General features: G+C 44.7%; 1 protein-coding gene across 3 annotated transcripts; it reads right to left on the reverse strand.

Annotated features, from left to right (window-relative positions):
- Positions 1–4,472: 4,472 nt before the first annotated feature.
- On the reverse strand, positions 4,473–9,549 carry LOC123127550 (protein GIGAS CELL1). Of its 3 annotated transcripts, none has more exons than XM_044547282.1 (5): positions 9,285–9,549; positions 9,140–9,193; positions 7,759–7,817; positions 7,397–7,659; positions 4,473–5,235 (listed from the first exon to the last, which is right to left on the reverse strand). In XM_044547282.1, exons 4-5 carry the CDS (start codon positions 7,655–7,657, stop codon positions 4,816–4,818), a joined length of 681 nt encoding a protein of 226 aa, XP_044403217.1. In that variant the 5' UTR covers positions 7,658–7,659; positions 7,759–7,817; positions 9,140–9,193; positions 9,285–9,549; the 3' UTR covers positions 4,473–4,815. The 3 variants fall into 3 exon arrangements, with proteins under 3 accessions (XP_044403217.1, XP_044403218.1, XP_044403219.1); XM_044547283.1 differs by having other exon boundaries at positions 9,269–9,549; XM_044547284.1 differs by lacking the exons at positions 9,140–9,193; positions 9,285–9,549 and adding an exon at positions 7,919–8,150.
- Positions 9,550–24,791: the final 15,242 nt, after the last annotated feature.

Below are 24,791 nucleotides of genomic sequence, written 5' to 3' on the forward strand. Positions count from 1 at the left end.
CATTTTGATCCAAAATCATCATACTGATAGTTATTATAGTGATCGAGTCAAGATAGCGACTTTGATAGAGTTGTTGTGAGGCATGTCCCATTGGAGCACTATGGAGCCACTAGCCTCGTCGCGTCTATCTTGCAATCGTGTTGTCTATGTCGGCAGTTTCTGGAGCATATTGCTTCAATGGCGTGAAGATGTCTTAGCCCCCCCTCCCCCCCCCCAAAAAAAAACAAAAGACACGGTTGACTTTGCATGGTCTTTGATACACAACTTTGACTATCAATATATACCAAAGTACATGGATTTAACATGTACTCTCTGTAGAAACTAGGTGACACTCCACGCATTGCTGCGGAAAGGAATGTGAATATACCTTTATAGAATTACATGTTGAAATAGATTGATTAGTAACATGGAAAGAATATGAAAAAATATATTTGCTAACTGACTGGCAGATTGCCACTCGCGCAAAATGATTCTCATTTGCGCTAGTCTCTAATACAAAGAAAATAACTCTGAAGCATCCAGATAAAAAGTGGTTCGAATACTTGTAAAATTTGGCCCAATGTTACAATTTGTCTTGATCCCCAACAATGTATGAAAAGTCATCCTCATCATGGTGAAAAAAAATCATTACATACATAGGAGGCGTGTGACGTTGTAGCATCAGATGGTGCAGACTGCGGTGTGAGTAGTGGGATAAGCATGTAACTGCAAAAATAGAAGCAGGCCACACATAAGCATGTCAAGAGTGATATTCATCATCTCACAGTTGAATGTCAGAGCGCTCCGGCGGCTCACTTGATAAGCTGATGTGACCATCCCGAAGGTGGACATAACTCTCTATGGAAATCACCTTTGCTGATTTAGTCAGCTTCTTGCTGCCCCGGGCGGCTTCGGAGCAGAGCAACGACACACAAAGGACGCAACAGTTGTTCCTTGCTCGATGATATAGATGGTTGGCCAAGGAATGGCTGCCAAGCCAGCGTCCCAACAATTATAGAAACATCAAGAGGCGAGACGTACTGGCAAGCATGGCGGAGGAGGTTCAGAGGAGAGCAGCAGCGGGTGGCTGGTAATGGAACGACGGGCCAGCAGCTAGCCAATTTCCCATCACTCAGAAAAATTTGGGGCGAGGGAGAGGAGGCAACGACCCGCACAGATTGACTTGGCTATGTCTTCCTCGAAGATCTAGCTGCTCGGCAGCTAAACCGCGGCCCGACCTGCGACCCGAGAACCATGGTGGTGGCGACAGAGGCAGGCAGATCGACGGTCTTGCGGGAGGATGGCATCACTGAAACGCAAAGGCCGTGTCCGCTCAGTTATATCTAGCGATTCTTCTTCAGTTTCAGGGTAACGGAGGGATAGTAATGTGGGCGATCAATGTTGCAGTTTCGAAGCTATAATTTGTGGCATATGAGAGATACGGTTGTGGCGGCGGAAGAGATAAGGATGAGGATGAGAGTCGGGCGCAGCGTGAGGGCAAATCCTAAACGGCGCCCGTTGCGCCTGTTTCTTCGCTGCACGCAAACGGGCGCATACCCCTAGCGATGCGCTGGGCCGGCCCATTTAATCCTCTTTATGTTAAAACTGCATCGATCAAAAAGGGGGCGAGTGCGATGGTTCAAACTTGGAATCTGTCGTTAGAGATAGCAGCGCTGTTACCACCAGGAAATGCTCCACTTGGTGTTTGTCAACCTCTTTTTCTTCTTTTCTTGTTTCTCCGGGTCGCGAGATTTTCTTCTTCTTCTTTTTCATGTTCTTTTTTCTTTTTTCTTTCCTTATTCCTTTTTCTTTCCTTCATAAATGTGTGATTTTTTTTTCAAATTCAATGAACCTTTTTGAATTTAATGAACTTTTTTTTATCAAAATCGATAAACTATTTTTTAAATTCTATGATTTTTTTTAAAATCAACAAACACTTTTTCAAAATCGAAAACTTATTTCCAAATCGCTGAACTTTTTTCAAAATCACTGAACTCTTTCCAAACCCGATGAACTCTTTTTCAAAACCGCTGAACTATTTTCCGAATCGATAAACGCTTTTTCAAAATTGATGGACTCTTTTCAAAATCGATGGACTCTTTTCAAAATCGACGAACTCTTTTGCAAAATCGATGAACTCTTTTCAAAATCAACGAACTCTTTTCAAAGTTGATGAACTCTTTTTCAATACCTATGATTTTTTTTCCAAAATCGATGAACTCTTTTTGCAAAATCGGTGAACCTTTTTTCAAAATCGATGAACTCTTTTCAAAACCGACGAACTTTTTTCAAAGTCGATGAACTCTTTTTTCAAAACCAATGAACATTTTTTCAAATCGATGAACTCTTTTTACAAATCGATGAACTCTTTTCAAAATCGATGAACACTTTTTTAAAATCAATGAACTCTTCTCAAAACCGACGAACTTCTTTTCCGAATAGATAAACTCTTTTTCAAAATCGATGAACTCTTTTCAAAATTGACGAACTCTTTTGCAAAATCGATGAACTCTTTTCAAAGTTGATGAACTCTTTTTCAATACCGATGAACTTTTTTTCTTCCAAAATTGATGAACTCTTTCTCAAAATCGATGAACTCTTTTTGCAAAATTGGTGAACTTTTTTTCAAAATCGACGAACTCTTTTCAAAACCAACGAACTCTTTTCAAAGTCGATGAACTCTTTTTTCAAAACCGATGAACATTTTTCCAAATTGATGAACTCTTTTTAAAAATCGATGAACTCTTTTCAAAATTGTTGAACACATTTTTAAAATCAATGAACTCTTTTCAAAACCGATGAACTCTTTTCAAAATCGTTTAACACATTTTTAAAATCAATGAACTCTTTTCAAAACCGATGAACTTTTTTAAAAATCAATGATTTTTTTAAATATAATTTTTATTGAAAGTCAATGAACTTTTTCCTAAATGTTTTCAAATAATTAAAAATTGATAGCGCTACATTAAACGTTTACATGTGTAGTAAATTGCGCGGGTACAAATATACATTATGTATTGGCCCTGGATTTGGTCAGTACAGCGTGGTAGTCCAGTTGGTTGGCCTTTTCGCGCAAACAACCTCTATGCACTGAATTGTTTTGCTGGGCCGGCCCAGTCCCATCGCCTTCGGGCGCCAGGAGTTAGGAGCTCCCCAGCGTGAGGAAGATGACCGTACGTGGGAACCTAGCACGCATGGGCTACAACCTACAGCCCACATAACATATGTTGGCTTCGGGAGCCAGCTCAGCCGCGACAGGTCTAGCCCATTTACGGAAACTTGAGCGGGGCAGTGAGATTGAAGAATAGAGGGAGCTGGAGAGAAACAATGAATCGTTATTTTCCACTTAGCGGTGGCAAGTCTTGGTAAATTGCATCAAAACATGATTAGACGGCTGCAGATTCGTGAACTGTACTGTATCAACGGCTATAGCAATTCGGATGACGTGACTTCACGTGGACTCAGGAAAATCAGCTAGTGATGTGGCTTCACGTGGACTCAGAAAAAAATATTGTAGAAGATATAAGAGCGTTTAGATAACTACTTTAGTGATCTAAACACGCTTTTATTTCTGTACTGTGGGAGTATAAATTTTATCATCGTATTTGTCTAGCAAACAAATTTATTTCATATGCCTTTACAATAATTTTATAGGCATACAATAAATGAAAATTATAGTTAGAGTATACGCGATGAAGACAAGAATAAGCTAAGCATGCCTTATAATATTTTGAGGAGGGAGTATTTTTTATCAATAGGCGTCTACGCGTCTTTCTCCTCCTTGGGGGCATCGTCTCAGAGTCGGCTACGACTGAGAGGTTGGTGGATGATGGCATCTTCGCCGCGATTTGCTGAGGCGGGGCGCTGATTTCTATTTGTCAACGATGATGGCGTTGAGAGGAGCTTGGGTCGCGGCGTGGTCTTCGATAGTCGGTTCTTCCTAGCATGTCCGATGTGCTCTTCCGTGGTTGCTTGGTTGCTTTGAAGTCGGAGCCGCGTTGGAGCGAGTCCACGTGGTGACGATGACAGGCGTTTAGTGATCGTTTGCGGAGGGCATGGTCGGCGCAAGTCCTGCATATTTCCATTGTGTTGCTCGTCGTCAAAGTCGGAGCCTTCGGTTGCTTGCGCGTGTGGCCAGGTTGGTAGGTGGTGCCCATGTCATGTGGGTTGTGTTGTATCGGTTTTAGCCTGGTTTTTCGTCAATTAACCGGACAATTTAATCAATGAAAATGACAAGTCTTTTGCCTCGTTTAAAAAAAATCATGCTCTTGTTGTTGGTTTCTTGAAACGAGGATAACAACATCCACGAATAACAATTCCAAGTGCATTGACAATTGCATAAAGACTTGGCAGCAATATAAAGTTCCCAAACACCAAATCGCTGTTGCCCTGCAACACATTCTGCAGACCAGAATGCCAGGACCTCGCGCCCCAACCAGAAAATCTTATAAGGTATGTCACGTACCAACAAGATATTATTTTTCTCCACAACAGAAGATGCACCATATCTATCGTCTTATTAGTTACTGTTAGTTACAGTGGAACAACAAACAAGGAGATCAGCTGAATGACAAAACGCAGACATGCTATATAAGTACATACACAGTAACACAATCAAGTCTGGTGATGTAATCCTACATGTGCCCTCAAGCAGAGAGCTAGCTACCACCGCCCATACCCCAAGTCCTCAAGCAGAGAACCATGAGCACAACACACCACCCAAATCCTCAAGCAAAGAACCACCATGAACACAACACCACCCAACTCCTCAAGCAGAGAACCGAGCACCATGGTTAGTTAGGACTAGCCGCTAAGAAAGTAGCAGACATGTGATGCTCAGCGCATAGACATCAGGGTGCGCCTCTGGACAGCCGGGGTCTTGGAAGGCCGAGCAGCCTTGGGATCAGCTCGCTTCAGGTTCCGGCTCACCATCTTCTCAATCTCTTGTATGGAGTTGGCTAGTTGCTTCTCCACGTCGTTTTCTCCACTTGGTCTGGATGGAGACTGCAAGGAGCAGTCATCAGATGCCTTCACCATCGTGGTGCTCTCGCCCTCGCCCAAGCAGGTTGCTGATGCTGCGGTGGTTTCAACAACTTTAGCCGAGCCAACACCCAGGGTTTCATTTGTTGGTGCTGTGCTTCCATGAATACCCTCATCTGTTTGTGCTGGATCCTCAGGCTCCGAGGAGTCTTCTTCATCCCACTGGAGCTGCTGCCGAGCCGCAGCATCTCGCAGCCGACTTTTCCTCTCAACAGCCTGCAGAGATTTTAGTTAGTATAGCACCAGACTGCCATGGAAACATATCATCTTAATGGGTGAAACTGCATTTCCATTTTCACCATGCTAAAGTTGACAGTCTACAAGAAGAATAGCAACCCTCAAGCAAACAGAAATATGAGCAGGAATAAAAGGCATGAACATCTATCTATTTCAGAGAAATGTTGCATGCTTTTTCGATGCATACTCAAGGGAAGCAGTGAAGCAAATTTATAATTCCAAAATATTAGAAAAAAGATGGGTAAATGACTGAACATGGGATTAAAATTTGACACACAAACAGATTGCTGAAAGAGAGCATCCAGGTTATAACATAGCATAATCGGGAAGAAAAGAAAATCCAGTGTAAACAACACATTACATAACAAACTGGAGTACTCCCTCCGGTCCTTTTTACTTTGCATATTAGGTTTATTCGAAGTCAATCTCATCCAACTTTGACCAAGTTTATATAAAAAATTATAGACACTCACATAACAACACCAATATCATTAGATTCATCTTGGAATATATTTTCATATTATATTTATTAGATATTATAGATGCTAATAATTTTTAATATAAATTTGGTTAAACTTAGTAAAGTTTGACTTTCGGCAAATCCAATGTGCAGAGTAAAAAGGGCCGGAGGGAGTATAATTCTAAAGGTTTTAAAACAAAAGATGGGTAGATAACTGAACATGGACAAAAAATTGACACAGGAAAACATCAAAGTTCAGTTATCTAATATTGCATCACCTAAATAACATTATATCCACTGTGTGAGCACCACATTACAGAGCAACTGGAGTGTCGTTCCAAAATATGAGAGTTTATAATGGATATATGACTGAACGTGGAGTAAAACTTGATACACAAATATCTTGCTGAAAGAGAACACATGAAAAGTAAACTGAGATTGCGGCCCACAAACTACACTATTGATGTACAAATTCGATACACCAGGTGATATGGCCACACACACTGTTGTACCGCTTAAGATCGCAGATATATATGTGCCCAGAATATTACAGATCTGTGAAGATGAGCAGGAGCTAGATAATGTAACTTGTACAGGTGATGAGACACTAAAAGAGATGTGCTTTGTTCAGTTTAAAGAGAGAAACCAACAACTAAATATGATGTCACGTGAGGAAGAGCTTGGTGGAATATTACTGCTTGTAGATGTGCATGCATGCAAGTCTGCATGTTGGCCGAATTACTCCGATGGATGTGTTGAGTTTTGCAAGGCAATACTGACGTGCATTACATCATGGAAAGAAAAGGAGTCCTACTATGATACAAAGACTAAGACGAGATCAGATTGGTCTGGTTCGGTCAAGAGGATTAAAAATAGAGAGCTATTTATTTTTCTACCATGGAAAGAGAAGACACGTGAAGCTTCCAGGAGGAGTCCTGACGTGCGTGAATATCTTTCATTGTGTTCTGTTGCCTGGGGCCCACCCCATAGAGATCGGCAAGATATTGTGTAAGTTTAGAGTTTTGTTTAGGAAAAATATTGAGTTAGTTCCTATCTTTAGTTGTTTCCGTTTGGAAGTCAGGAATAGATACAAAAGCTTGCGTGTGTTTAATCATTGTTAGGTGGGTCGGCTATACTAGTATAAATAGCCGGATCATGTTCAGGTAAAGGGAGGATATATTTTTATGAATAGACACGATGTGTTTTTAGGGTAAATACCCGTATCGAGTTTTGGGGAAGCTATCTAAAAAATCCTAAGTTTTGAAGGAAGCTTTAGAAAATATCTGTGGTGCGATTTCTCTTTGAGGAAATTGTTTTGCGCGCGAGTACCGTCGTCGAGATTGGTTTTCTCGTGCTGGACCGTAAGGTTCAATCCCTCTACTTTGCGTACATCACGTGCGCGGGCGAGAAGCTACTACAGCTGAAGGTGAAGTGTCGTGAAAGGTCGGGCCGCAGCAACAGCTCGGATCTCGGGATCGAGGTTCGGTCTACATCACCAGGTCAGATGTTGCATGAATCTCAGCAAGGTACAAAACTAGCATAAGCTAGATCATACTGTTGTGAATAGTAACTTTGGACGCCATAGACTAGGCACAGCTAAAATGCACATGATCATACAATGTAAAACTGTCATGATCCATTGATCCATGAAGCAGACCCACAAGAGGAAATGTTTATCACCTTGATGACTGATGTGATATCACGGAGTGGGGTCCTTGGGCACCACTCAGGCAGGGAGCTCCTCCTCTTGGGTGCAGTCCACGCAGAGCACGCTGGTGGCACGTTCTCCTTGTTGCTGGACGGTGACGGGACTCGACGAGTAAGTGGCTTGACGGCGCCCTTGTCCACCACGGCTCCGGGAGACGCCACCCTCCTGACGAAGAATCCACCGCCAGAGCGATCGGCTACAGCCGTCCTGCTGGCAATCCTCACTTCAGCCATCTCTACCGCGAGAAGATTGTAGCAGATCAGCAACAACGCAAGAACTCAAGAAACAATCAGAAAACACATGAATAACGAGTCAATGGAGAGAATTTAGATACCTTTTGCTCGTCTCTAATTAGTATTTCTTGTACTTGCCCCCCTAAGGCTCTAAGGATACCTGCAAGAACGCATCAACGATTGAGACCTCACGAAGAGCACCCATCAAGAAATGGAAAACGTTCTCTTTAAGCCGGATGATTTTCACGTCGCGCAAACCACCTGCAGCGCACGTCACGTGTCCGACCCCACACACCGTTCGCAACCAGCCAAAGCCTTATCTCTTCCTTCGTCTCCGCACCTTCTCCCCCACTCCTTCTCTTTTTCCCCTTTCCTCTACCGTCACAAGTAAGAGAAAGGGCCTGAGGCCGGCGCCACATCATGAAGCAGGAGGCCAGAGTTGGGCGCCGCTCACCGCCGGAGGTAGCTGCGTCCTCGTGGATCTTGCGACGGCGGCGGAGATGCAGTGCAGCACAAGCGGCGTTGCGACCCCGTGTAGCTCGTTAGCGGTAGTGCTGCAATGGAGCGCTCGCCGGCGGCTCTTGGTGCTGCGTTGCAGCACTCATCGGTGGGCTGTCGAGCTGCAGTGCAGCGCTCGGTGCTCCAATGGAGCTCGCCGGTGCTCTCAGTGCAGCACATGCGGTGCTGCGACCCCGTGGAGCTCGCCGGCTGTGGTGCTGCAATGGAGCTCTCGCCTCCGCCTCCCGATGCTGTGTTGCCGCCGGCGTCTGTCGAAGCTGCAGCGCTTGCCGCTCCAATGGATCTCACCGGCCGGCGCTCTCGAAGCTGCAGTGCAGCGCTCGGTGCTCCAATGGAGCTCTGGCCGGCGTCTCCCATTGCGACGCTGCAGCACTCTCGTCGGCGAGCTCGAAGTTGCAGAGCAGCAGCTCGGTGCCCCAATGGAGCGCTCGCCGGCGGCTCCTAGTGCTCCAATGGAGCCTCCCGGCGGCTCTTGGAACTGCGATGCAGCGGCTGACGGCGGCTTCGGTGTTGCAAAGTGCTTTGCCGGCGGCAGCCGTGATGCTTTTGCAGCGGCGGCCTAGACGACGATCGAAGCAGGGGTGGCTGATGCGGTGCGGGGAGGAGGACATCGAGTGTGCGTTGACTGTTTTTCAAGGGCTGAGATAAGACAGATCGGATGGCTGGCGACCCGGCTGATTTCTCCAGGAAATCAGCCGGTTGATTTGTAGCAGCCGCCTCAAGAAATCGCCTCGAAACAGAAAAAATCGTCTATTCTCCGCCTCTTTCTGGTCAGAATCTGTAAAAACTTCCAAAGATTCGCAACAAAAGAACCCAAGAAATTTTTCGAACTTCCAAAGATTCGCAACCAAAGAATCCAAGATTTGTTTTTGGAAAGAACCCAAGAATGGATCAGGAAACAGCAGGGACGCCGTTTGGGCGGACGCGAGCCAACCAAATCTACCCAGATTTCAAACTACTCACCTCAGATTACTCCCGCTCCGAGTCCTGCACGCCAATCCCTACCCTTCCGCAGATCTGAGAGGCCATAAACGAGAGAAACGCATCAACGAATTGCTCGGGAAAGGGCAAGAACACAAACCCCCCCAAAACCTGCAAAATTTCTCACGATTTGCTCTGCTCTTCCCCCCGATTCCAGTCGATTCGAACCTCGCAACGGCTACTTCCTAAGGTACGGCCCTACCTGACCCCTAGGTCTGGGTAGATTCCTCCGGTTCGGGCTTCAGGGTGGCTATGGGTTTCTATCTAAATCTGCTCTTTTTTTTTGTTTTTGAGATGAGAAGTTTCTAGGGGTCTATTCTAACTAACGGGAAGGGGAGGCGAGGAGCGGGTTCTGGGCGTGTTTCAAATATATTTGACCGTTGCTTGGCCTTGCTGCAGAGGCCTTATCTCTTTCCTTTATGAAATAAGTGTACCAAATGTAAATATGTAACCCCCTTAAATCGATTATTAAGTGTAAGGGCAACTCCAACGCAAGGACGTGGGTTTTGTCCGTTTTATATTCGTTTGGGTCGACCGAGCGGACGGGCGTGTCCACTTTTTGGTTTGGATTGGCCGACACACCTAACAACGGTCTACCCATTGTCTGCGCGGACTTAAAAATAATAAGTTTAAAACATGCACACAATTAAACATAAATTTGAAAACTAAAAAAAGCCCCTCCCAGCCATGTAGCACGTAGCCGTAGGCGTGGCCATCGTCCTCAGAGATGGTGAGAGCAACGAAGTCCTGCGGCGGCGCAGCCCACGGGAAAGCCTGTTGCCACACCGCCTGCGCCACCTTCTCTGCCGACGGCTCTGCTGTGTGGCCCGTGCTCCTCCGCTTCATGCTCCTGGCGCTCCTCATCTTCCTCCCGTGCCCATAGGGATCAATATGTCAAAATATCGCGAAGCAAAGGAAATAGCACATGATAATCAAAAGTTCACTCGAATGTCATCCGTGTACTCATATGGGTCGATATAGACGTCCACGGTTCCATTATGGATCATTGAACAAAAAGGGTTTTGTTCATGTCTATATTTTACCGAACCTACAGGATCACAAGTTTAAGGTAATCATGATCTACTGAGTGTTAGTAGGACAGAAGTGATGAGAAAATATTTATGAAACAGTTTCATTAATATTCAAAATAGTTTCGAGAGGAACCCGGAAGCGTTTCGTGGTCACTGAAAGGGTTTTGAGGTTTACGGGTAATATCGATAAATTATGTATAGGTAGAAATAGTTTCCGTGATGTTAAATTAATATTAAAAGGTTGTAAATATGTTTAGGAGGTTTTTTATATTTATTTAAATATCAACGGGCGTTAAAAGGCCAAGTGGTGGAAAGCTATTTGGGCCACTTGGGCCCAATAGGAGGCGGCACCCCCTTCCCACTTGGGTAAGGAAGGGGTATGCGGAAATGAAGGGGAAATCCCCCTCCTCTTGGCCGGCCAAGGAGGGGGGGGGGGACTCCCCCCTTTCTTGGTGCCCCTCCACCTCCTCCGAACATATATATACTAGAGGTTTTAGCAATTTTGAACACACAAGTTTTGGAGTCTCCTCTAATTCTCTAGTTCTACTTGTAGTTGATCCTAGTTGATCTAATTATAGATAGGTCTAGATCCTCTAATCCTCATAATTAGAAGCCTAGTGTGGTTTTAATCTCCTCTCTCTAATTCTTCGGCGATGATTAGCTCTGGACAGTGAAACGCTGCCGGATTGTGAAGACCGTACACTTGCAATCTGTGGAGAGACCGTGATTTCGGTCTTACGTTTGAGGGATTGTTCATCGATGGTTCGAGGGACTTCAAGTACGATCTACACCGATTGGTATTCTTCCGCTGCAACTCGGAGTTGGTAACGATCCAATCCAAACTATTAGTGCATCTTCATTGTGTTCCTGGTTGATTGTAGGGCGATTTTTTGTTTTCTACTACATTTTCGAACAGTGGAATGATGAGCGGTTTCATGAGTAGATGCAGGTTTCGATTTAGATTACATGTGGATGTGAGGGTTTGATGTTCTTGCTATGCTTCCCTCAAGTGCTGTTTCGGTTCAGTTCATTGACGGCGTGATGTAGCTTTGTACCAAGTTCTGACCATCGATCGTCTCTGGCTGTCGACGATCTGCTAACAATTCTATGGGCTTCATCATAGTCAAGAATAGTGAACTCTCGAATGCGAGAGGGTGATGAAGATGGTCGATCTTATAGGGGCTCACGCATATTGACAAAGTTTAGTGTGGGGCTAAAGATTTTTAATTAAGTCTCTTCCCTCACACACCCCAAAAGTTAATCTAGCAACAAGAATTATCGCCTTGATGTTGGACGTACGTAGCTAGTGTTAACCGGAAACCCTAGAAGCCACGTAATTAAAATTTGCCAAACTGATTAGAGGGCATCAAACTTGGTTTTGCACGTTGTGTGTGATGTGGTATAGCCTTTGTCATGATAATGAGTTTATGTATGGGGTGGTTATATGTTGTAATGTTAAGTGGCATAGCTTGCGTTGGTTTTTCCCTTGAAGAGGAAAGGGTGATGCAGCAAAGTAGAGATAAGTATTTCCCTTAGTTTGAGAACCAAGGTATCAATCCAGTAGGAGACAACGCACAAGTCACCGAATACCTGCATAAACAAACGACAACTTGCACCCAACGCGATAAAGGGGTTATCAATCCCTTCACGATTACTTGCAAAAGTGAGATCTGATAGAGATAGATAAATGACAAAGTAAATATTTTTGGTTTATAGATCGGAAAGTAAAAGATTGCAAAAATAGTAAATCGGAAACTAAAGTTGTAGATCGGAAACTTATATGATGAAAGATAGACCCGGGGGCCATATGTTTCACTAGAGGCTTCTCTCAAGATAGAAAATAATACGGTGGGTGAACAAATTACTGCCGAGCAATTGATAGAAAAGCGCAAAGTTATGACAATATCTAAGGCAATGATCATGAATATAGGCATCATGTCCATGTCAAGTAGACTGAAACGATTCTGCATCTACTACTATTACTCCACACATCGACCGCTATCCAGCATGCATCTAGAGTATTAAGTTTATAAAGAACGAAGTAACAAATTAAGCAAGATGACATGATGTAGAGGAATTAACTCAAGAAATATGATGAAAACCCCATCTTTTTATTCTCGATGGCAACAATACAATACGTGCCTTGCTACCCCTATTGTCACTGAGAAAGGACATCACAAGATTGAACCCAAAGCTAAGCACTTCTCCCATTGCAAGAAAAACCAATCTAGTTGGCCAAACAAAACCGATAGTTCGAAGAGAATTACAAAGATACCAAATCATGCATATAAGAATTCAGAGGATATTCAAATAATATTCATAGATAAGCTGATCATAAATCCACAATTCATCGGATCTCGGCAAACACACCACAAAAGAGTATTACATCGAATAGATCTCCAAGAACATCGAGGAGAACATAGTATTGAGAATCAAAGAGAGAGAAGAAGCCATCTAGCTACTAGCTATGGACCCGTAGGTCTGAGATAAAGTACTCAGGCTTCATCGGAAGGACAATAGAGTTGATGTAGAAGCCCTCCGTGATCGAATCCCCCTCCGGCAGGATGCTGGAAAAGGCCCTAGATGGGATCTCACAGGTACAGAAGGTTGCGGCGGTGGAAAAGTGTTTTTGTGGCTTGTTCTGGTGGTTTGGGGATATAAGAGTATATATAAGCGAAAGAATTAGGTCAGGAGGTGCATGAGGGGCCCACAAGGGTGGGGGGCATGCCCTTCGTCCTGGTGGCCGCCTCGTGGCTCCTCCGACTTCATCTCCAAGTCTCCTGGTTGTCTTCTGGTCCAAGAAAAATCATCACTAAGGTTTTATCCCGTTTGGACTGTTTGGTATTCTTTTTCTGCGAAACTCAAAATCAGGGAAAAGACAGGAACTGGCACTGGGCTCTAGGTTAATAGGCTAGTCCCAAAAATAATATAAAATAGCATATTAATGCATATAAAATATCCAAAACAGATAATATAATAGCATGGAATAAAAAAATTGTAGATACGTTGGAGACGTATCAAGCATCCCCAAGCTTAATTCATGCTCGTCCTCGAGTAGGTAAATGATAAAAACAGAATTTTTGATGTGGAATGCTACCTAACATATTTATCCATGTAATACTTCCTTATTGTGGCATGAATATTCATATCCGTAAGATCCAAAACAAAAGTTTAATATTGACATAAAACAATAATACTTCAAGCATACTAACAAGGCAATTATGTCTTCTCAAAATAACATGGCCAAAGAAAGCTTATCCCTACAAAATCATATAGTCTAGCTATGCGTCATCTTCATCACACAAAATATTCAAATCATGCACAACCCCGATGACAAGCCAAGCAATTGTTTCATACTTTTGATGTTCTCAAACTTTTTCAACTTTCACGCAATACATGAGTGTGAGCCATGAACATAGCACTATAGGTGGAATAGAAGGTGGTTGTGGAGAAGACAAAAATGAGATAGTCTCACATCAACTAGGCATATCAACGGGCTATCGAGATGCCCATCAATAGATATCAATGTGAGTGAGTAGGGATTGCCATGCAACAGATGCACTAGAGCTATAAGTTTATGAAACCTCAACAAGAAACTAAGTGGGTGTGCATCCAACTCGCTTGCTCACGAAGACCTAGGGCGATTTGAGGAAGCCCATCATTGGAATATACATGCCAAGTTCTATAATGAAAAATTCCCACTAGTATATGAAAGTGACAATATAGGAGACTCTCTATCATGAAGATCATGGTGCTACTTTGAAGCACACGTGTGGTAAAAGGATAGTAACATTGCCCCTTCTCTCTTTTCTCTCATTTTTTATTTGGGCCTTCTCTCATTTTTTTGGCCTCTTTTTTGTCCGAAGTCTCATCAACTTGTGGGGGAATCATAGTCTCCATCATCCTTTCCTCACACGGGACAATGCTCTAATAATGAAGATCATCACACTTTTATTTACTTCCAACTCAAGAATTACAACTCGAAACTTAGAACAAAATATGACTCTATATGAATGCCTCCGGCGGTGTACCGGGATGTGCAATGAATCAAGAGTGACATGTATGAAAGAATTATGAACAGTGGCTTTGCCACAAATACGATGTCAACTATATGATCATGCAAAGCAATATGACAATGATGATGTGTGTCATAATAAACGGAACGGTGGAAAGTTGATGCGGAGCATCCTATGGACATAACCATGTCAAGAGTCCGTTTGGCAAGTGACACGTGTGACATCTACTTCACATACACAAAGGTGAATCATTTCCTTTACACGTGTTCACTTGACCCCTTCGAGGATGGTATACTACTTGACACTTCTCCCGTGTGCATGCATAGGTATTGTCGGAGCTTCACGGATGCCGAGGAGGAGTGCAAGCGCCAAGGAACGACTACATCATCCGCAAGGGAAGCGTGGAAGAGAAGACGGAAGAAAGGAGAAGAAGACGGAGCGGCTGCTGAAGTTAGGCCGGACGTCCAGACCTCCGCCCGGATCATCCGGGCTCAGTCGGGTCATCTGGGTAATCCCACAGCCTGATACTTCTCCAACGTATCTATAATTTTTGATTGCTCCATGCTATATTATCTACTGTTTTGGACATTATTGGGCTTTATTATCCACTTTTATATTATTTTTGGGACTAACCTATTAACCGGAGGCCCAACCCAGAATTGCTGTTTTTTTGCCTGTTTTAGGGTTTCGAAGAAAAGCAATATCAAACGGAATGAAATCTTCGGGAACATGATTTTCTCAACGAACAAGACCCAAGAGACTTGGACCCTACGTCAAGACACAAAAGAGGAGGTCACGAGGTAGGGGGGCGCGCCTACCCCCCGGCGCGCCCTCCACCCTCGTGGGCCCCCTGTTGCTCCACCGACGTACTCCTTCCTCCTATATATACCTATGTACCCCCAAACGATCAGAGACGAAGCCAAAAACCTAATTCCACCGCCGCAACTTTCTGTATCCATGAGATCCCATCTTGGGGCCTGTTCCGGAGCTTCGCCGGAGGGGGCATTGATCACGGAGGGCTTCTACATCAACACCATAGCCCCTCCGATGAAGTGTGAGTAGTTTACCTTAGACCTATGGGTCCATAGTTATTAGCTAGATGGCTTCTTCTCTCTTTTTGGATCTCAATACAATGTTCTCCCCCTCTCTTGTGGAGAACTATTTGATGTAATCTTCTTTTTGCGGTGTGTTTGTTGAGACCGATGAATTGTGGGTTTATGATCAAGTCTATCTATGAACAATATTCGAATCTTCTCTGAATTCTTTTATGTATGATTGGTTATCTTTGCAAGTCTCTTCGAATTATCAGTTTGGTTTGGCCTACTAGATTGATCTTTCTTGCAATGGGAGAAGTGCTTAGCTTTGGGTTCAATCTTGCGGTGTCCTTTCCCAGTGACAGTAGGGGCAACAAGGCACGTATTGTATTGTTGCCATCAAGGATAACAAGATGGGGTTTTCATCATATTGCATGAGTTTATCCCTCTACATCATGTCATCTTGCTTAAGGCGTTACTCTCTTTTTAACTTAATACTCTAGATGAATGCTGGATAGCGGTCGATGAGTGGAGTAATAGTAGTAGATGCAGGCAGGAGTCGGTCTACTTGTCTCGTACGTGATGCCTATATATATGATCATGCCCAGATATTCTCATAACTATGCTCAATTATGTCAATTGCTCAACAGTAATTTGTTCACCCACCGTAGAATACTTATGCTCTCGAGAGAAGCCACCAGTGAAACCTATGCCCCCCTGGGTCTATCTTTATCATATTAATCTCCTACTACTTAGTTATTTCCTTTGCTTTTTACTTTTCCTTTATTTTACTTTGCATCTTTATCACAAAAATACCAAAAATATTATCTTATCATATCTATCAGATCTCACTCTCGTAAGTGGCCGTGTAGGGATTGAAAACCCCTATCCGCGTTGGTTGCGAGGATTTATTTGTTTTGTGCAGGTACGAGGGACTCGCGCGTAGCCTCCTACTGGATCGATACCTTGGTTCTCAAAAACTGAGGGAAATACTTACGCTACTTTGCTGCATCATCCCTTCCTCTTCGGGGAAAACCAACGCAGTGCTCAAGAGGTAGCAAGAAGGATTTCTGGCGCCGTTGCCGGGGAGGTCTACGCAAAAGTCAACATACCAAGTACCCATCACATACCCTTATCTCCTGCATTACATTATTTGCCATTTGCCTCTCGTTTTCCTCTCCCCCACTTCACCCTTGCCGTTTTATTCGCCCTCTCTCTCTATCCTCCATCTCTTTCTCTATTTGCCTCTTTTTGCCCGCTTGCTTTTTTGCTTGTGTGTTAGTTTGCTTGCTTGTCACGATGGCTCAAGATAATACTAAATTATGTGACTTCACCAATACCAACAACAATAATTTTATTAGCACTCCGATTGCTCCTCTTACCGATGCTGAATCTTGTGAAATTAATACTGCTTTGCTGAATCTTGTCATGAAAGATCCGTTTTCTGGCCTTCCTAGTGAAGATGCCGCTACCCATCTAAATAGCTTTGTTGATTTGTGTGATATACAAAATAAGAAAGACGTGGATAATGGTATTGTTAAATTGAAGCTATTTCCTTTTTCACTTAGAGATCGTGCTAAAGCTTGGTTTTCGTCTTTGCCTAAAAATAGTATTGATTCATGGAATAAGTGCAAAGATGCTTTTATCTCTAAGTATTTTCCTCCCGCTAAGATCATCTCTCTTAGAAACGATATTATGAATTTTAAGCAACTTGATCATGAACATGTTGCACAAGCTTGGGATAGAATGGAACTAATGATACATAATTGCCCTACTCATGGTTTGAAATTATGGATGATTATACAAAATGTAACACCCTCGATGCGACTATATCTCCCATGTGTCGAGGCACGACTTAGAGGCATAATCGCATTGAAGGCATATGTCGCAAGTTAGGCAATCTTCACAACATCCCATGTAATATAAATAATAAAGGGAGATAACATAGTTGTCTTACACTCGCCACGTCAATCAAGTACATAAATAACATTACATCATCCAAACACTCATGGCCCGACTACGGCACCAAAATAAAAGATAACCCAACATGCAACCCGGTCCCAATCACCCCCAACTGGGCACCACTACTGATCATCGGGAAAGGAAACATAGTAACGTTGAGAGTCTTTGTCGAACTCCCACTTGAGCTCAAACGCGTCTCCTGGAGCGGAATCATCAGGCCCTGCATCTGGTGATATAGTAATCTGTGAGCCACATGGACTCAACAATCTCACACCCTCGCGATCAAGACTATTTAAGCTTATAGGTATGGCAAGGTAAATATGTGTGGAGCTGCAGCAAGCGACTAGCAAATATGGTGGCTAACTTATTCGCAAAAGAGAGCGAGAAGAGGAGGCAAAGCATGACCGAGAAACTAGAGAGCAACCTGCGCAAACATTACTCCAACACCGTGTCCACTTCCCGGACTCCGCCGAGAAGAGGCCATCACGGTAACACACTCAGTTGATTCATTTTAATTAAATTAAGGTTCAAGTTATCTACAACCGGACATTAACAAATTCCCATCTGCCCATAACCGCGGGCACGACTTTCGAAAGTTCAAATCCCTGCAGGGGAGTCCCAACTTAGCCCATGACAAGCTCTCACGGTCAACGAAGGAATAGACCTCCTCCCAAGATGTTCCGATCAGACTCGGTATCTAGGTTACTCAAGACACTTCGACAGGTTAAAACAAGACCAGCAACACCGCCCGAATGTGCCGACAAATCCTGATAGGAGCTGCACATATCTCGTTCTCAGGGCACACTCAGATGAGCAAGACATCGGGTAGGCCAGCCCAGAGTTGCCCCTGGTAGCCCCGGACATCGCTCGGTTGGACCAACACTCAGAGGAGCACTGGCCCGGGGGGGGGGGGGGGTTAAAATAAGATGACCCTTGAGTCTGCAGAACCCAAGGGAAAGAAAAGGCTAGGTGGCGAATGGTAAAACCAAGGTTGGGCATTGCTGGAAAAGCTTTAATCAAGGCGAACTATCAAGGGGTTCCCATTATAACCCAACCGCGTAAGGAACGCAAAATCCAGGAACATAACACCGATATGACGGAAAACTAGGGCGGCAAGAGTGGAACAAAACACTAGGCGAGAGGCCGAGCCTTCCACCCTTTACCAAGTATATAGATGCATTAAGATAACATAGCAATATAATGATATCCCAACAAGTAAATACATGTTCCAACAAGGAACGGCCTCCAATCTTCACCTGCAACTAGCAACGCTATAAGAGGGGCTGAGTAAAGCGGTAACATAGCCAATCAACGGTTTGCTAGTACATGGAGGGTTAGAGGTCTGACATGGCAATTTGGGAGGCTTAAAAGCAAGTGGTAGGCATCGTAGCATTGGCATAGCAAAAGAGCGAGCAAACTAGCATACCAAAGATAGTAGTGATTTCGAGGGTATGATCATCTTGCCTGCACAGTTGTCAGAGTTGACTGGATCCTCGAAAGCAAACTCAACGGGCTCCTCGTTAGCGAACTCGTCTCCTGGCTCGACCCAAACAAGACAAACAAGCAACAAGGACACAATCAACCACGTGCAAACTCAAACAACACAATGCAAAGATGATATGCTATGCGGGATGCGATGCGGGATGCAAAATGCAAGATATGGCAGGAAATGCATGAACCTGGCCTCAACTTGGAAATCCAAGTGTGCCACTGGAAAGATGAGATGAAATCGCTTGAAAACAATATAAAGAACGCCGGAATCGGAGTTATGGTTTGGAAATGGCAAGCGATTCAAAAATGACACCGGTCTGCGATTTACAGCAAGTAGCCATCTAAATGCAATGAGATGAACATGCTACAGCATCCAAACATGACAACAAAATACATGGAAGGGATGCATTCAAGATGCTTAACAAAAGTCTAGCACTGAGCTACGGCCAATTCATCCATTAACAGGTTCAAACAAGCATGGCAAAAATGCATATGACAAACAGATCTCAGACTTAGTGAAATTAACACTTGTCTGGAATTTCAGATCAGGTAGCCCTCTTCGGAGCAACAAAACTACATGCTACAGGACCTGAACATGGCAAAGTAAAGCATGGCATGGAGCTACTCAAAGATCTTAACAAAAGTCCCTTAGTGACCTTGAGCCAAAAGGGATCAGAAAATACAATTGCAAGCATGTGAACATAGCAAAAACATAATCAGTTTTTAGACTTAGTGAAAACTGGAGCATGCTGAAACATAACTCAAAAGAGGCACGGATCACTAGGAAACAACATGACATATGGCATCATGAGATAAACAGCTCAAGGACTTAGTGGAATTCCTAAGTCCCTGAAAACAGAATTAGCAAGTGCACCACTTTGCAAGCTTGCACCAGTCACCACACACATAACAAAAATACATGGGTTGCACCTCTAGAAAGATGACAAAACCCTTAACAAAACATATGTAGAGCATCAGGGCATATCATGCACACATTAATCATGGCAAAAATGACAAAAACCTAAATGGAGTAGCAGATCTGACAATTATCTCAAGTAGCCCTCTTCTAACAGTATTTCGGGCATCAAGATGAAGTCAAATGAAAATGATGCAATGAAATGAAATGATGTACTCTCTGAGATGAACATTTTGATATGCTATATGCATGAATCGGAGCTATGGATGCAAAGTTACGAGGCCACGAAGATGGCAACTTGGATCTGGAATTATAGGACTTAGAGGAAAAAATCACCCTAGGGTTACTGTTCACGGATCTCAGATCTGCATGCAAAACGAGGTCGGCCGGCCGGATCCCTCGCCGGAGTTGGAGCTCGAGGAGGACGGGGAGGACGCCGACGACGAGGGGCAGGCCGGAGCGGCGCGGCCTGGGGCCGGCGATGGCCGGGGCGGCTCGCGGCGGCCGAGGCGGAGAGGCGGCTCATCGGCGGGCGGCGTCGGGCGGCGGAGCGGTGGGCTTCGGCGCCGGCGTCGGGAGCGAGGAGGCGCGGGGCTTCGGGCGGCGGCGTGGTGGCTTCGGGCCTCGGGGGCCGGCTGCGGGCCTCCCAGGCCGGCGCGGTGGGCGGCGGCGCAGGGCCACGTGGCAGGCGGGGAGTGGCTGTGGCGGCGGAGCGGACGCGTCCGGCCGGTGCGGGGGTGATTTCTAGGGTTTGGACGAGGGGGGATGTGGATTTTTGGGGAGAGGTCTATTTATAGGCATAGAGGGAGCTAGGAGAGTCCAAATGAGGTGCGGTTTTCGGCCACGCGATCGTGATCGAACGATCGATATGATGGAGAAGACTTAGGTGGGTTTTGGGCCAAATTGGAGGGGTGTTGGGCTGCAACACACACGAGGCCTTTTCGGTCCCTCGGTTAACCGTTGGAGTATCAAACGAAGTCCAAATGATACGAAACTTGACAGGCGGTCTACCGGTAGTAAACCAAGGCCGCTTGGCAAGTCTCGGTCCAATCCGGAAATGTTTAATCCCCACACACGAAAGAAATCTAGAAATGACCACCGGAGGAGAACGAAGCGCCGGAATGCAAAACGGACAACGGGGAAAATGCTCGAATGCATGAGACAAACACGTATGCAAATGCAATGCACATGATGACATGATATGAGATGCATGACAACGATAACAACACACAGAGACAAGGACCCGAACCCGAGAGAATAAATTAACTTAACACCGGAAACGACAAGAGTTGGAGTACAAATTGGGAAAGTTACATCTGGGGTGTTACAACACTCCACCACTACGAAAGGATCTCGTCCCGAGATCTAGGACTAAAAGAACACCGGGTACTCAGAACGGAGGTGAACCTCACGTTCCCAGGTAGCTTCATGGTCGGAATGGTGTGACCACTTGACTTTGAGAAATTTGATTGACTTGTCGCGAGTCTTGCGTTCAGTCTCTTCAAGAATAGCAACTGGGTGCTCACAATAGGAGAGATCTTCTTGGAGCTCAATGTCCTTGAAGTTGACGGTGCGATCAGGAGTCTTGAAGCACTTTCGAAGCTGAGAGACATGGAACACGTCATGAACATTTGCAAAGTTTGAAGGAAGCTCGAGTTGATAGGCGAGGTCGCCTCTCTTGCTGACAATCTTGAAAGGTCCCACGTATCTGGGGGCAAGCTTCCCTTTGATACCGAAGCGATGAGTACCTTTCATAGGAGAGACGCGGAGGTAAACATGATCTCCGATCTCGAAAGCCAAATCACGGTGCTTACTATCATAGTAGCTCTTCTGACGGGATTGGGCTGCTTTGAGGTTATCACGAATGACTTTACACATTTCTTCTGCCTCTATGATTAAGTTATTACCAAGAAGCTGACGTTCACTGGTTTCAGACCAGTTGAGAGGGGTACGACACTTCCTTCCATACAGAATTTCAAAAGGGGCCTTGCCCGAACTTGCTTGAAAACTGTTGTTGTAGGAGAATTCAGCATAAGGAAGACAATCCTCCCATTTCATGCCGAAGGAGATCACACAAGCCCTGAGCATATCTTCAAGAATCTGGTTGACACGCTCAACTTGACCGCTAGTTTGAGGATGGAAAGCTATGCTGAAGCGGATGTTGGTGCCCATGGCCTTCTGAAAAGAATCCCAAAAGTTTGAGGTAAAGATGCTGCCACGGTCTGAAGAGATCACTTGTGGAATACCGTGCAGAGAGACAATACGAGAGGTATAGAGTTCCGCCAATTGAGCTGCAGTGATCGACTCTTTGATAGGCAGGAAATGAGCCACTTTAGTGAGTTTATCGATGACAACGAATATAGCATCATTGCCATGCTTGGACTTTGGAAACCCAGTCACGAAGTCCATTTCAATGTGGTCAAACTTCCATTCTGGAATGGCAAGAGGTTGGAGGAGACCAGCTGGCCTTTGGTGTTCTGCCTTCACTCTTCTGCAGACATCACAATCATTCACGAATTGAGCGATCTCGCGCTTCATTCGAGTCCACCAATAAGCTTGCTTAAGGTCCTGATACATCTTCGTGCTCCCAGGGTGGATGGAGAGGAGAGAATTGTGAGCCTCATTCATGATCACTTTACGGAGGTCACCTTTGGGTACAACAATACGATCCTCGAAGAAGAGAGTGCCCTTGTCATCAAGGCGGTAGCACTTGTACTTGGACTGATTCTTGGCAATCCCAATCTTCACCTTTTTCACCATAGCATCAAGAAGCTGCGCTTGGCGAATCTGGTCTTCCAATGTAGGAGAGACTTGAAGGTTGGCGAGGAAACCTTGAGGAACAACTTGCAGATTAAGTTTGCGGAAAGCTTCACAAAGCTCGGGTTGATAAGGCTTGAGAATTAGACTGTTACAGTAAGCTTTCTTGCTCAAAGTGTCATCAATCACATTGGCCTTTCCTAGAGTATACTCGATACTTGGATTATACTCTTGAATCATTTCAACCCATCGAGTTTGCCTGAGGTTGAGATTAGGCTGAGTGAAGATGTACTTGAGACTCTTGTGATCAGTGAAAATGTCCACTTTTCTTCCCCATAGAAGATGTCTCCAAGTCAAAAGAGCATGCACAACTGCCGCCAACTCAAGATCATGAGTGGGATAGTTCTTCTCATTAGGCTTCAACTGGGAAGAGGTATAAGCAACAACTTTCTTCTCTTGCATCAAAACTGCGCCAAGACCTTGGAGAGAGGCATCACAAAAGACCTCGTACAGCTTGGATTCATCAGGCAGAGTCAGAACTGGAGCAGTGATCAATTTCTCTTTCAAAGTGTTGAAAGCAATGTCACACTCCGGAGACCAAACATACTTGACGTGCTTCTGGAGAAGATTAGAGAGAGGCTTCGCGATCTTAGAAAAGTTTTCAACGAATCTTCAGCAATAGCTTGCAAGACCGAGGAAGCTACGAAGTTGCTTCACGTTCTGAGGAGGTTCCCAATTCACAATTGTAGACACCTTCTCAGGATTCACGGCAATGCCCTTGGTAGATATGATATGACCAAGATAAAGAACCTCATCGAGCCAAAATTCACACTTGGAGAACTTGGCGTAGAACTTGTGTTCTCTGAGCTTATCAAGAACCAAACGCAAGTGCTTGGCATGATCTTCCTTGTTCTTCGAGAAAACCAGAATGTCGTCGAGATAGACCAAAACGAAGTCATTGGTGTAGGCGTTGAAGATGAAGTTCATCATGCGAGAGAACGTCGGAGGAGCGTTGACGAGGCCAAAAGACATGACAGTGTATTCATATGAACCAAAGCTTGTCCTGAAAGCCGTCTTGGGAATATCTTGCTCACGGATTCGAATCTGATGATAACCCATATGGAGATCAAGCTTGGAGAATACTTGGGCACCTTTGAGTTGTTCGAACAGCTCATTGATGTTGGGAAGTGGATATTTGTTCTTGATGGTCTTCTTGTTCACTCGACGGTAATCAACACAAAGTCGGTCCGTTGCATCCTTCTTCTTCACAAAAAGAACACCACAACCCCACGGAGAAGAACTAGGCCGGATGAGACCCATTTTCTCTTGAATATCGAGTTTCTTCTTCAGCTCCTTCAACTCTTCAGGTCCGAGCTTGTAAGGACGTTTACACACAAGTTCCGTGCCAGATTCAAGATCAATAACGAATTCAACTGGCCGGTGCGGAGGCATTCCTGGAAGCTCTTCTGGAAAGACGTCTTGATATTCGCAAATGACTGGAATTTGTGAGATGGCATCCAATTCACCCTTCTCATTGAGAGAAAACAGACGGATGGTATTATCCCGAGCGACAAAGACAATTACATCCTCAGACGAATGAGTCAATTGAATCTGCCTGGCAGCACAATCAAGATGTGCCTTGTGCTTAGTAAGCCAATCCATCCCGAGAATAAGATCAATATCCGAGTTACCAAGCACCATAGGAGAAGAAAGAAACTTGTAGTCGCCCAATGTGATAGTAACATCCGGAGCCATCATTTTGGTGTTCATGAACAAACCCGGAGAAGAAACTGCTATCAGCTTAGGCAAATCAATAGTATGCACATCATGCATGGATGCAAAAGGCTTCGATAAAAATGATAACGATGCACCAGTGTCAAAAAGAACTCTTGCGGGAATATCATTAACAGGAAGGTTACCCATGATCACATCTGGTGAGTCATCTGCCTGAGCTGCATTCAGCAAGTTGACCTTGGCGGACTTGGGGTTATGCTTGACCACAGCTGTACTTGCCGATCTCACAGGAGGAGGAGGAAGACGCCTCTGGTTGAAACACTTGTTGGCATAGTGACCCTTCTGTTGGCACTTGTTGCACGTGACCTCTGAAAGCGGACGGTGATACGGAGCACTCGATCTTGGAGCTTGAGACGAAGTCTTGTTCTGAAAGCCAGGGTTGGGTGGGTGGGAAGAACCACTGCCACCTTTGCTCTTCTGCTGATACGGCTGACGGAACGGAGGAGTAGGAAGCCAAAACTTCTACTGCTTGGCCACTTGAGTAGAGGAAGAAGGAGTAACATCTCTGACTCGCTTCTTGGAAGCATCACACCTCAACTGAGCAGCCTCTTGCTTCAGTGCCATGTTGTAGAACTCATCGTACCTCAAGGGCTCGAAGAGAACAAGAGCTAGCTGAATTTCTTCTCTGAGACC

Source organism: Triticum aestivum, chromosome 6A (genome assembly GCF_018294505.1).
Source record: "Triticum aestivum cultivar Chinese Spring chromosome 6A, IWGSC CS RefSeq v2.1, whole genome shotgun sequence".
NCBI classification, from domain to species: Eukaryota; Viridiplantae; Streptophyta; class Magnoliopsida; order Poales; family Poaceae; genus Triticum; species Triticum aestivum.

What these genes read in the sequence shown, in the direction of transcription:
- LOC123127550 (XM_044547282.1), bottom strand. Translation starts at nt 7,657, where the DNA reads ATGGCTGAAGTGAGGATTGCCAGCAGGACGGCTGTAGCCGATCGCTCT. An exon ending in ATATCACATCAGTCATCAAG is followed by an intron (nt 5,236 to 7,396) that starts GTGATAAACATT and finishes AAATCTCTGCAG; the next exon opens with GCTGTTGAGAGGAAAAGTCG.